The sequence below is a fragment of the Rhinatrema bivittatum genome, chromosome 4, assembly GCF_901001135.1.
Source record: "Rhinatrema bivittatum chromosome 4, aRhiBiv1.1, whole genome shotgun sequence".
Classification (NCBI taxonomy): domain Eukaryota; kingdom Metazoa; phylum Chordata; class Amphibia; order Gymnophiona; family Rhinatrematidae; genus Rhinatrema; species Rhinatrema bivittatum.
The window spans coordinates 398,171,483-398,184,048 of record NC_042618.1 but is presented as its reverse complement, the minus strand read 5'-3'; the positions used below and the strand labels follow the sequence as shown (position 1 = coordinate 398,184,048).

The 12,566-nt window shown below is 42.1% G+C and overlaps 1 protein-coding gene across 1 annotated transcript in view; it reads left to right on the top strand.

The window, feature by feature from the left end:
• The first annotated feature begins 610 nt into the window (after positions 1–610).
• LRIG1 (leucine rich repeats and immunoglobulin like domains 1) overlaps positions 611–12,566 on the top strand; it is a 297,265-nt gene continuing 285,309 nt past the window's right edge. The window contains exon 1 of the mRNA XM_029601045.1: positions 611–1,391. Within this exon, the coding sequence (XP_029456905.1) occupies positions 1,198–1,391 (194 nt within the window). The 5' untranslated portion in view covers positions 611–1,197. The remainder of the gene's footprint in view (positions 1,392–12,566) is intronic.

Here is a 12,566-nt window from a genome sequence, read left to right as displayed (position 1 = left end):
TCCATGCCGTTCCTGCCTCCAGCTTCCTCAAGATCCAGGCACACCGAAAAAATCCTCACTTAAAGAAGCAAACAGTTTTCATCTCAACAAAGATGGAAAACCATCAGTGAGATCGGGAAATCTCCCAGTACTCCCCCCCCGGCTAGGATCCAGATCAACCCACACCATTCACTGATGCAGCTCCCTCTGTCACAGGACACAAGCGGTCCAGCGCCGTGCCATCGTCAGGCTCCTGAAACTAGAGCCGGCCGAAGATGGCCCATTCAGGTGATACCCGGCTGCAGCTCTGGGAGGGCGGAGTTGCCGGGCTTTGTTTACTCTTTCCCGAGTATGCAACCTGCACAACCCAGGGCCGACGGTGGTGATGGGGGGGGAGAGTGCTGAGCTGCCCAACCTGAGAGAGGGGCATGCAGCCGGGCTCAGTCATATTTCATGAGAGATTCCGACGCAGCTGGCCTGCGGACAGCCATCTGGGGCTTTTGAATGGAATCGGCTTTTATTTTTGTTGTTGTTTTTATTGCTGTAGCTGTTGCAAGAGAAAGTAAAATAGCCTGGAAAACACGGACTGGCCAATGGGAGGGCGCCGCACAGCGTCCAATCAGAGAGCGCGGAGCGGGAGTAAGCCAATGAGGAGGCGGCTTACACAGTTGGCACGAGGACTAGGTGGCTGGCGGTTCTCTGGTCCCGCTGACCGCCCAGGGCAGCGTTTCGTGTTGCCGGCTCCAAGGCGGGGGGTGAGCGACTGTGCGACCGGGAGGGCGAGAGAAGATGGCGAAGGTTCGCTGAGCAGGGGTTTTTTGTTTTTTTTTTTTCCGGGAAGCGCCCCCACCACTTCCCCTTCCCTCTTCTGGGCGATGGTCGGGGGGCCGCAGCTGTCGGAGTTCTGAGGTATCGCTGGGGCGCGCGGCTTACCTCATCCGCCCCCTCCCAGTACGGGGCCGGCTCCCGATTGCCTCCCCCCCCCCCCCCCCCGGCCGGAGCCCGGAGAATTGCCGATGACTTCCTGCCGGAATGGAAGAGAGCAGGTCGTGTCCGTATACCGAGGATTCCCGCCGCTTACCCACCGCCTGCCGGCACATCTGATTTAAAAGAAAAGCGACTTTTTTTTTTCTCCTCCTCTTTTTAATTTGTTTTTTTAAACTTTTAAAAGACTGTTCTCACCAAGCACCAGCACCACACTCTCTCCCAGGATATAAAATGCCAGCCTTGTTTGGAAGGATTGGGTTACCTCCGTCTTCCCTTTTCTGCTCCGCTTTGGTGCTGCTGGGCTCTGCTTTCGCTGCGGTTTTGCCACCTTCCTCCAATTGCACCGGCGTCGGGAAGCTGGTGGACTGCAGCCGCCTGGGACTGAGCAGCGTACCCGCCGATCTCTCCGCCTCTGCAGTGTCCGTGTAAGTCCCGTACACCTAGAGAGCAAGTCAGGCGCACGGTTTATTTCCTCTCTCGTATAAATGAGTGCGTATATGTGTCTGTCTTCCTTTCTCTTCCTTGCAGCCAGCAAAGTTGCATGGGGAAACCTATGGGTGTTACTTTTGACAAGCTATTTTCAGAACGTTTTGCTTTTGACCGCTTTAGTTTGAGCTTGTAACGTGAAAAAAAGTTTGGAAGTGAAAAAACGTGCCCTCCCCCTCCTTACTGTGGAGCGGTTGGTGCTGCTAGTGTATAAAGTGCGGAAAGCTCATGCGACGTGCAGGCTTACCGAGCTCCCAATTAGTTGGAAAGAGGCGCTGATGAGAAAATGGGGTATTTTTCACGGCATTATTGCTTTACTTTGTATTGTTAGGCTTGTAGATTGTCATAGGGTTGTGAAAAAAACAACATTGTCTGTCTAGAATGCTGGAAAAGGCTCCCACAAAAAAATGTTTCCTCCTTGTATGAAAGCACAGAAATGAAAGGCTTGGTCTATCTTGTCATATGGGTCACAGGCTTTTTTCATATAATCCTAAATCAAATCCATTTTGCAAAGAGGGAAAAATTTAATTTATGAAAAGTTTGTCACCTGCTATATTTTTGCCAGCACATGTTGCTAGTTCAAAAATAGGATATAATTGAGTGACATGCTGATATGAAAAGCATAAGAAAAGTGGAATGGGACACTAAGATATCTGATTAGTATGTTTCATTACATCTGTTAATACTTTCTTCATTAATTTGTTCTGTACTTTTTCAATTTAGTACAGAAATATCAGAACAGACGCTAAACACCTGCACGGTTAAAAATGTTTGTTTTTAATTGAATGTGGGGGTTTAGCCAACGGCTTCACAACATTGAGTTCATGCCATATTTTGACATGTCTCTAGAAGTTTTTGTGAATAATTCATTTAAGCGTGTATCTAAATTCTGTACAAAAAAAAACTTGTTACCTTGACATTCCTGTTTCACTTATACCAGGAAAGTGAGTTATAATAGAGTGAAAAAAAAACTTTTTGAATTAACACTGTATGGTGTAATAAATATAAATATGTAATAAAAAAATACATGAAGATGTATTCTGTGACAAACTGCAGATCTAGTGAGGTGCTGCTCGAAACTTTTTTTTTAATTTTAAGTTTTAGTTCTGAGATCTCTGCAACTTATCAGAGAAACATTTAATTTTGAATACACAAGACCAAATAGTAGCCAGATTTCATTTTATATTAATACTAAAGTTTGGATTGAGGTTTCTTACCCAATACCGTAATACCAATGGAGTTAAAACAGATCTGCAAGGCTTAAGGGATCCCAACAGTTCCATGCAGAACCCAACAGGAAACAAGGAGCACGTCTCATACCAGCTACTGTTTAAATTCCAATAAAGTATTAGTTTTTCAGACTGAAGAAATGGATTTTTCATAACTGGCTCGTAAGCAGCAAAGCAGAAGCACAGCTACTACAGCTTTATTTTGTGGTGTAAATACACAGATCAAATTGTAACAAAATTGTCTAATTCAAATACAGTACCAGCCTCTACTAAATTCCAATGACTCTTCAAATTATAGATTCAAATGACAAAAGCATTTATTTTTTGAATATATGTAACATAAGATTGCATTGCAAATTGTAGTTATTCCATTATCCTCCAAATGGACAGTTTTTCAACTGTGGCAAAAATGTTTTCCCACACTTTGTAACATCTGATATTGTTTACACAGCTTTTAAATCATTTCAACTTTGTTGATCACTGGAGAAAAGTTAACATTAGATGTTGCACCAATAAGGGTTTTCCGCCTAGGTACACAGTAGGAGGGGAACCTGTACTGAAGAATGCCCTTAACTCTCACTGAAGGAGAATACAGGTTTTCTTAACTTTGACGTTTGCTATAAGAATGTCCTTAGGATCATGATTTCATAATCTGAACAGGGAAATTGTTTTGAGAGAGCTCTCAATTGCTTTAACTGGATACAGATTTCTCAGAGCAGTTTTTTCTTGTGCTGTAGAACTCCTCTTTAGAGCAGTGTATTTGGCCCACTGATTTTAAATTTTATGACCAAGTGGAACAAATTAGCACATACTAAACTGCTGTTACACAGTGAGAGAGCGAGGCCGTGAGGTTGCAACTTAAATTTAAGCCTGGATTTAAGATGGTTATAAAATGCAACCTTGGTTGTTAATCAGAAAATACCACAGTAACATAGGTGCATGTTTGTTCAGCTTCCTGATGTATGATTTCTTCTGGAGAAGAGTTTTTGGGTGGCTTTCTGATTTTCATCTGAGTTCTACTACTTTTAAATTAAGTAAGTAAACATGTTTTATAGTATGCAGTTCAAACAATTGACTTGTTGTGCTCACCCCAGCCCCCTCTCTTTAATGGCATAGACCATCTTCACTTCAGATCTGTCACTCTTTCTGCTAAATTGAATAGGCTTTGATTTTCTTTATATTGCTTATGGCCCAAAGGTCTCTGGAGGTAATGTCTTTTGTCTTGGTGCAGGCAGTGTTATTCAGATTGTAATTCCATGGATTGTACCATGTGGAGGAGTGTAAAGATCTGCCAAACCATAAGAACATAAGTTTTGGCATGCTGGGTCCCCTTGCCCCAGAATGTACCCTCAGTTCACAGACTGAGCTTCCATTGCATAAAGTCCTGATAAAAGAAAGAAACATGCTGGGGAAATAAACTTCCAGTGTACAAGAATGGCCTTGAGCACAAAAGCACAACAATTTTTAGGTGTTTTATTAAACAATGGATTTTCTTTTTTGTGCTTCTGAGGAACATTTTTTATAATGTCAGACCCAAGTAGAATTTAGGGCACTCAGGGCTTGCCTTTATAAAACATCCCCAGTAGAATTGTCTTGTTTTCTGTTCAGTTTGTGGATGCTCTCTTACTGAAATAACTAGATGCTTTTATTTGATGCTAGAATGAATTACAAGTTATTGATCGATTATTTGCAGTTTTGCCAGGTGTTAGTTAACACTACTAACACAGTACTTGGTTATATCTGACAGTGATGATATTGGTGCTCCTGCCAGAGAGAGTAAACTCTGTTTTCCTAAAAAAAAAACAAAACAGTATTGTAAAAGCTGAAAGTCATTTTGAGAGAATCCCTGCATGTGCTACTCTTCATCTTTTACAGTCAGTGTGACTCAGACTCACTTTGACTACACAATAACCTCATCTCTATCTGATGTGTAATATCTTCCTTAGGAAATGGACCAAAGAATTTGCCTTGTGAAAACAAAATTAAATGATTCTGGAAGAGTGATAAATCATGCAGTGTCTGCAGCAAAGGTCAATTTGCCAAGTTTTCAGGTCTTTTGGAATTTGAAAGCTATTAATCAACTGCAGGCATCACCTGCTTGGAAACAAGTTTGCTCAATTCCACTCTTTTCTCAGTTCAGATAGCAACTTGCTAAATCTGATACAGCACACTTTGTTACTGTTATCAGTTTAACCTTTTACTTTCCAGTTGGATTACTAGTAGCCCCTATCTCTGATTTGGTAGGGGAGAGACTGGCCTAATCTTCTGAGCACAGGGCTGAGAGCCAGGAGACCAGAATTCAGACTGATATTCCTTGTTGCTTCAGGTACCTACCTTGTAAGCTCTTAGGACAGGGGTTTGCTACCTGTATGTAATTTACTTTGAAATGCTCTGGGATAGCGCACTTATGAATGGCTCATTAAAAATAGAACTGGTTTGGAAATATGGTTAAATCCATCTGCAGTTCAAAGAAAATCTGCATAGAGCATTGTAGGATATTAGACTAGTTTTGTATATGTGATGTGAGTGTGTGAGGAGTATGTATGTGTGCGCTTAACTTTTAAAGGCATCCTGTTTTATATCTGCTGGATTGGCACTGGCAAGGTTTGTACATTTTTAAGGGCTCAGCAAGCCAGAGCAATGTCCTTTCATAAAACAGAGCTGGGATCTAGCATACAAATCTAGTAATTAAGGAATTATAAAAGTTTTTATTACTTCAGCAGTGAAAAAGTTGGAAAGGCAAAGCCCACCACAAAATAAAGATGTAGTAGTTGTGCTTCTTCTACCTTGCTGCTTACGAGCCAGTTATGAAAAATCCATTTCTTCACTCTAAAAAAAATCTAATAATTTATTGGAATTTAAAGAGTAGCTGGTATAAGACGTGTTCCTTGTTTCCTGTTGGGATCCTTAAACAGTTCTGCAAGGCTTAACTCCATTGGTGTATTGGGTAAGAAACCTCAATCCAAACTTTAGTATTAATATAAAATGAAATCTGTCTACCTTTTACAGTTTGTTTTTCTTATTTAGCTACTTTTTGGTCTGTAACCCTGTTAAACTGGGTAACCTTTTTTGTTGGTTTTTTAGTTAATGGAAGGACATGCAGACTTTTGCTTCATTAGTTTTAGGAAAAGACAGTTGCATAAAGAGGGGCTGAATTCAATCCTTTTGTCTGTTACCATTTGTCTGGTCTGTTCACACGTATTTTTCTAGGAAACGATGGTGACAACTCATAGATGTCTTTACACAGTGTCTTGAATTGCATCAAAGATTACTTTTGGCATAACTTTTCGACCCTGGCTGAAATGGAAGAATAGCTCCTCCTGAGCCTGTCTGGTCTTTTGTTTAAATTAGCTATTTTAGCCCTCATTTGAATGGGTATGTCCTTTTCTGGATTAATTGACTGTGATCAGCAGGTCTCCTGATTTTTACTGTTACTGGGAGACCAGGCGTTTAAGCATCAGCCTCTTGAGAATTTCCATTGGGTCCTAATGCCCTCTTAGTCAAGTCTCTATCTGTGACTGAGCTTGGTCAAAGGCCAGAGGCAGAGTTCCATTAGCCATATAGATTATAGTTTTATTCAGGATCATTTTAGGCTGTGAGAACATTTGATTGGACTGACACAAATTATTTGAGATTTCCAGACTACGTGTTTCCATTCTTCAGATAAGGACGGATTCTCTATGGACTTGGAGGCTTGGGTATCGAGTTCAATTCCAATGAAAAAATATTAGAGCTGACTAAAATTCTAAGGGTGAGATCTGCAACTAAAGAATTAGAAATATTTATGCTGTACAGAAAACATATCAGACTGAAGGGAGACTGTTCTTTTACATCTTTTATTAGTATTTGTATAGGAGACAAACATTAAATATAGACACAGTTTTGTTTGGACCCAAGGAAGGGAGTGTTAACTCCTAAAACCTAATCAAGAAATGTAATAAGTTAGTCCAATAAAAGGCATCACCTTATTTTTCTAACTTGTCTTGCATGTGAGTAGACTAAAAAGACAGCCACACTGCTTAAAAGACAGTTACAAAAGATGTCTTGAATGACAAGACAGTGCACTTTTGAGATCACTGTGTGATCTCAAAAGCTGAAGGACCTGCATCATCTTTGGCTGTCTTGTGTACTGGTCCAGAGAATAGTTTCACGGGCTGCAAAGAGCTCAGCATGCTGGAGGATACTGGGGACATTGCCAAAAATATCTAGGGTCTTCTTTTGAGAAACTTTGTTGTCTTCAACTGAATCCCCTTTCCTCTCCACCGTGACTGCAATTTGAAATGCAAGAGTCCCTTACAAAGGGAGCCTGGGCTCAGTGAGCTGTGTTAATACTTGGGGACGGTTTACAATGGGTGCCCTTTGAAAAGGGAGAATAAATGGTCTGAGAGACTGCAAAGAGGGAGGGGTGGAAGAGAACTTCCCAGGAAAGAAGAGGGGGATCACTGCAGGCAACTGAAAAGTAAATAAGCTATAAATGCTTATCAGACAGAAACAAAAGGAATTTATTTTATTTCCATTTGATATTTTGCCTTTTCTTCCGAATTGCAGTTCATAAGTCGGGAGCAGGAGGAGGGAATATAGAAACAATTAAATGCAGAACTATATGTGGCAATACATATTGTATAATTGGAAAATGATGATTTCATAGTATAGGGAAGACCTCGTGGGCATTATGTTTTTTGATTGCATGAGTGCTGCTGGTGAGGTAGGCTAATATTCTGCCTAGAGATGCAGGTGTGGGTGAATAAGAAAGAAGCCTTTATACCTCTTATTTTCTCTCCAAGTCTTTGTTTTTAGAGCTAGAGAATTAGTGTTTCATATCATTAGCCAACTTAATTGTGTGTTTTTTTTTTTTTTTTTTCTCCTTGTGGAGTTTGTGATTTATGTTGGGAACCCAAGAAGGAAGTAAACCAAATCTGGTGCAGGTGCTTGCATAGTATGGCATGTCAGCCCAGTGTCTGCTTTTAAAACTGGTCATTGACTGGATGAATAGTGCATGTTGGTTTATCAGGCATTATCAATGGCATAAAATGGAAACACAAATCCCCACTGTGCTTTTGCTCCTACGGTAGTTACTGCTTGCTAGTCGATGGCATTGAGCAGTTTGACACTTCATTTATCCTTTAAACCTAACTATGCAGTGAAATCTAAACCTCAGATAGCAAAACCACTGATAGCTTTGCTTGGTTAAGTTACTTAAATCAGGTGGCGATTTGAAATGTGTAGTGTGCTGTGCTGAGTATCTGCAGTGAATGCCATAAACATTTCAAAGGCATTTTTAATGTCTCTTTATCATGGTGGTTTTTAGCTTGCAGTGAACGGCATATAATCCACCAGAAAGTGTAAAAACAAGACTGGAAGTTATGTGTACTTTATGAAGTACATCCTGCCAAAGGACTTCTATACACTGAATGTATAGCTCCTAAGCGTATTTGTGAGCAGCAGTGAGGAAAGAGGTTGTGGCGTGGTTCTTGTGCAAGAGGGAGGCTCTTTGTATGTGTGGGCAAATGAAATTGAGGTTTTGTGAGTGTGTATTTTGAGAGCGAGGTTGGTGACAGAGATGTCTGTATGTGTGTGAAATAGAGGATGTGTAGTGTCCGTTTGAAACAAGGAAGCAGCATGTGTTTGAGAAATGGCATATAGGCCTGAGTATGTCCTTTCCAACTTCTGTCCATGTGCATAACTTCTGCTGCACCAAGTTCTGCAGCATAAGAAAAATCTGGCTTAGTCGGAACGAATGACATATATTTTGCTGCATCTGATCAAGGTCAACACTTGAGCCTTCCCCCCCCCCCCCCTTGAGGCCATAGAACTCATGTTTGGCAAGTAAATAACAATGAAAAATTATGTATGTAAGGTGAAAAAGGACATAGACCGAAGTCGATGTCAACATGAAGCATTTTCCAGCACTGGATCCCATAGTTTTAACCCTTTCTCTGTTAAGTATGGCGTAATGATTCACTGGACAGCCATGCCTAGTAACATGTTCTGTTTACTGATCTGTCCTTGAATACTGGGTTTTTGAAAATTGCCAGAGGTGAAAGGGGGGGTGGGGGGTTGTGTGCATAGAAGTACACACAGAAGCAAATTTGTGTGCACTTTTAAGCACAACAGAGAGGCATTCTTATGGGGGTGGGACTCATTTATGCATTTCAAAAATATGCGAGCGCATGCCACCAGGGCTCCACTCACACCAGCTAATAATATTCAAGGTGGATTTATGCGCACAAGTCTGCTCGGAAACTTCAGGCTAAAGTCTGCATGGGCTTTCTACACGCAGATTTTAGCTCGGCACGGGCTGTTATAAAATTACCCTCCTTTTATGTTTGGGATTTTTTTCACATGCAAAGTATGTTTGCAGCCGTTCGTTTACAAATGTATTTATGTGCGTTGGTCCTTTTGATTATGACTTTGCGACCTATTAGAATTTAATGTTGGTAGAATAATTTCATGTTGTTCTGACATGCATCAGAACCAGGAATCCATGGGATCTTGAAAACAAGTGTCCACAGTAGCTCATGATGGCCACGGGAAGGGCTGCAAAATCCAGCTCTTTCTGTACAATCCCCTGTTGTCGTCGTGTCTCCCCACCCCCCCCCCCCCCCCCCCCCCCCCCCCCCCCCCCCCCCCCCCCGTGGAAGTGCTGCAAGAAACAGAGGGCCACATTCAAGCAGAGGAAGCAGCAGCAGTGGTCTGCACATTATCTTACCCTACATTGATTCCCTTCCTGTCCCCATCTCTGATACGGCACAGCAGCTGGTGGTGGCACCTCAAGCCTGATGCCAGGATATCACATTTTTCAACTGAATGGATCAAATCCTGTGGTCCCCCAAGGCAGCAGAGGATGAGATAGCAGCCCAGGGTGCTGCTGCTTTTCTTCTCAGATGGCAAAGTTTGAATTAGTGGAGGGGAGAGTGAAGTTAGGTGGGAGGTGATTGATGTTGGGGGGGGGGGGGGGGAGTGAAGGGATTGGAGGGTGTGTGCAAGTTTGAGTGACAGAGAGAAGGTTGGAACAGAGGCACATGAAAGTGGATCCATCCTCTCTCTTTCTCCTGATTTAGGATCCCTCGCTTTTCCTTACTTCCTAGTATTCTCCGTCTTCCAAATTCCACTCTTCTTCCATCCTTACTATCCCCATCTTCTGTCCATCTCTTCCTCTACCACTATTCTCTATCCCCCGCCTCCAGCACTAATCACAAAGATCCCTTTTTTCCACAAAAGAAAACAAAATAAATTATCCAGACACCCAAGAACTGTCAGAAAATACTTTGCTTTGTAAGGTGACATGCTAATTTTTACTAATTCAAATTTTTGCACCTGTGCCACAATTGCCACAGAGTTTCAGAACTTTTGCTGAGTTTTCAAATTCTTGCTTCAGAATCTACTCTGGGGCTGCTTCAGAAAACTGGGAGGCTGTGAGTATAACACCTCCTTGTTAAAGCAACATGAGATTATCACAAACTGCAAATCTAGTTTTATTAAGGCTAAAACAGCTAGCAAAATTCTGCAGTATGCTATCCTTAGAAAGGAAACCTCTCACAGGTTAGAAAGATCTTTATAGCCAGGGATGGAAACTATTTTTTTTTTTGTATACTTTAAAATACAGAAAAAAAAATTCCCCCTGCCTTTTTACGTGTATTTTATTTTTCACTTTTTTCTCTCCTTCTCCGCTTATGTTTCTCTCCCCCTTTCTGTTCCAGTCCTACCCAGCTTCTCTCCCACTTCCAGCCTCTCTCTTTTGTGGCCCTGGAGCTGCAAATTCCCTGTCTCTCTTGCAGTGAAGGCTCCTCTGCTGGACCAGTCCAGCCCTGGCAATGGTTCCGAAATTTAGGCACCCAGGTGACCCGGCATCTGGGATGTTTTACTTTCAAACTGAGAATTAGGTGTTAAAAATTGTAGTTAAAAATAATGTTCTAGTAGCCTGGCGAGATTTGGACTCTCTTCATAAGTTCAGATACCTTTTTATCTAAAAGCTGATACACAATCTGAAGAAGAGACCCTTGTGGTCTTGATAGCTGATAGGTAATGACATAATTGCATAGGCTGAAAGAAAACCAGGGTTCCATCAAGTCCAACTTTTGCACCCTGCAATATCTTTGGCTAGTTGTGAGGCTGATCCGATAAAAGGTATTACAATCTGTGAAAAATGCAGTTTTGAAACGGGCAACCTTCCCATGCTTGTTTTTTTCCATTTTGGGCTTTTTTGACACAAGTATATAATTTGAACATTTTATTTTAAATTTGAGCTAACTTTTCTTCATGGTGGCTTGTGCTTTTTCTCAATAAGCAGAGGGTGGGGGATGGCTGAAGGCAGGCAATTAATGTCCCTGACTTGGAATTCTGTTGTGGGCCTTAGATCTGACCAGGAAAAAAAAAAACTGCTTAGTTGGGAGGCCCTAAGAAAAAAAAATCTCTCCAGATGCATCCCAGATGTATTGCAGTTGTCCAAATATTGCTGTTTCTTGCTGGTGCAATTTTTAGTGTATAATAATGGCTGGAAGCAAGCAGCTTAATTTGGCAGTTGAGATAGGTCTCAGCATTTTTAAGTTTAGAGTTGCTGTAAGAGTGGTGGTGGTGGTGGTGGGGACAGGAGTCGCCTTTTATTGTTGTTTCTCCTTGCTTTTACTGCAGTTAAGCTATCTTTATCTCCCATTTGCTTAAGTTACACAATGTCCCATTGTGACAAGGAGCTCAGCTCCTTAGTAGTTGGCAGCCAGGTGTAGCTACTGGTGTAGTTCCTGACTTGCTCATCAGGCCACCTACCCACATCCCTCCATGGGCTGATGTTCAGGAATCAGACCCGGATCCCCCCCCCCCCCCCCCCATAGGACCATTGCAGGCCTTGCTACTGTGGATCACCGGGGTAGCCCCGAGCCATGACTTTAGTTTGCATAGAAACTGGAAGTGGTGTTTTAGGCTTGTTATCCAAACTCTGTTTACATGACTGTTTCTGACTATATTTGCATCTTTTGTTCCTTAGCGCAGTGTGTTTCAACCTGCTAGTCGCAATAAATCTCGCCCCATTTCATTATGAACCAGGACGCAGCCTAAGATCACAGTGCCGCTGTTTCATTTGCTTTGGCAAAATGGAAAGGGCTGTCTTAAGTCAAAGGATTCTGAGATGTTTGTCAGAGCCTTTTTTTAAGGGAAATTTCGTGTCTTCATGCTCGTAGTTTATGCTGTTGGCTTCCTGCGGACCTTACAGTGAAGGGGAGTAACAGTGAGGATTTATGGCTTTGGACCTTAATTTACTAATGCCTACTTGCTGTACACACTCGGTGAAAAACTCTTTAGTATATCTGGCTCCCTTTCTCTTGGCAGCTAAACCAGAAACTTGGGCTTTCAGGCCATGAAAACTTGAAGGGTGCAAATATGTTCTGCACAGGGACGGAGCCGAAGCTGTCTCTGAAGTGAAATTTTATCTTTTTGCAGTATCAGAGAAAGTAGGGTGGGAGATTGCAGTTGATACCTTCAGTTATTTACATGACAAGAATTTTGTAGAAATTGAGGCCTGTGGTATGTTTGAAACTGCATTTTTAAAATGTACTTTTTACATGTTAAATGAAAGGGAACCCTCCCTCCCTTCCCCAGCGTTTTCAGCTTAAGCAGGGCTATAGTTGGCTTCCAGTTTTTTGTACCCCCCCCTTGGGTGTCTTGGAAACAGGAGCCCTTTTCCTTGTTTCAGTTCCAGGGTGCGAGATGTTTGACTGATTTGTGGTCAGGCTGTAAAAGATTTGTGTGTCTGTGCTGGGCACATAAGGAGGAGAAGGGGGTGAACAGAGAGGGCCAGGGGAAGGAAGAGGAGATCTTCCTCCCAGCTATCTAGAGAGCAGCAGCTAAGGAAAGCCCTAGCAATTTATCTCTTGGCTTGTTTTAAAGCACTTT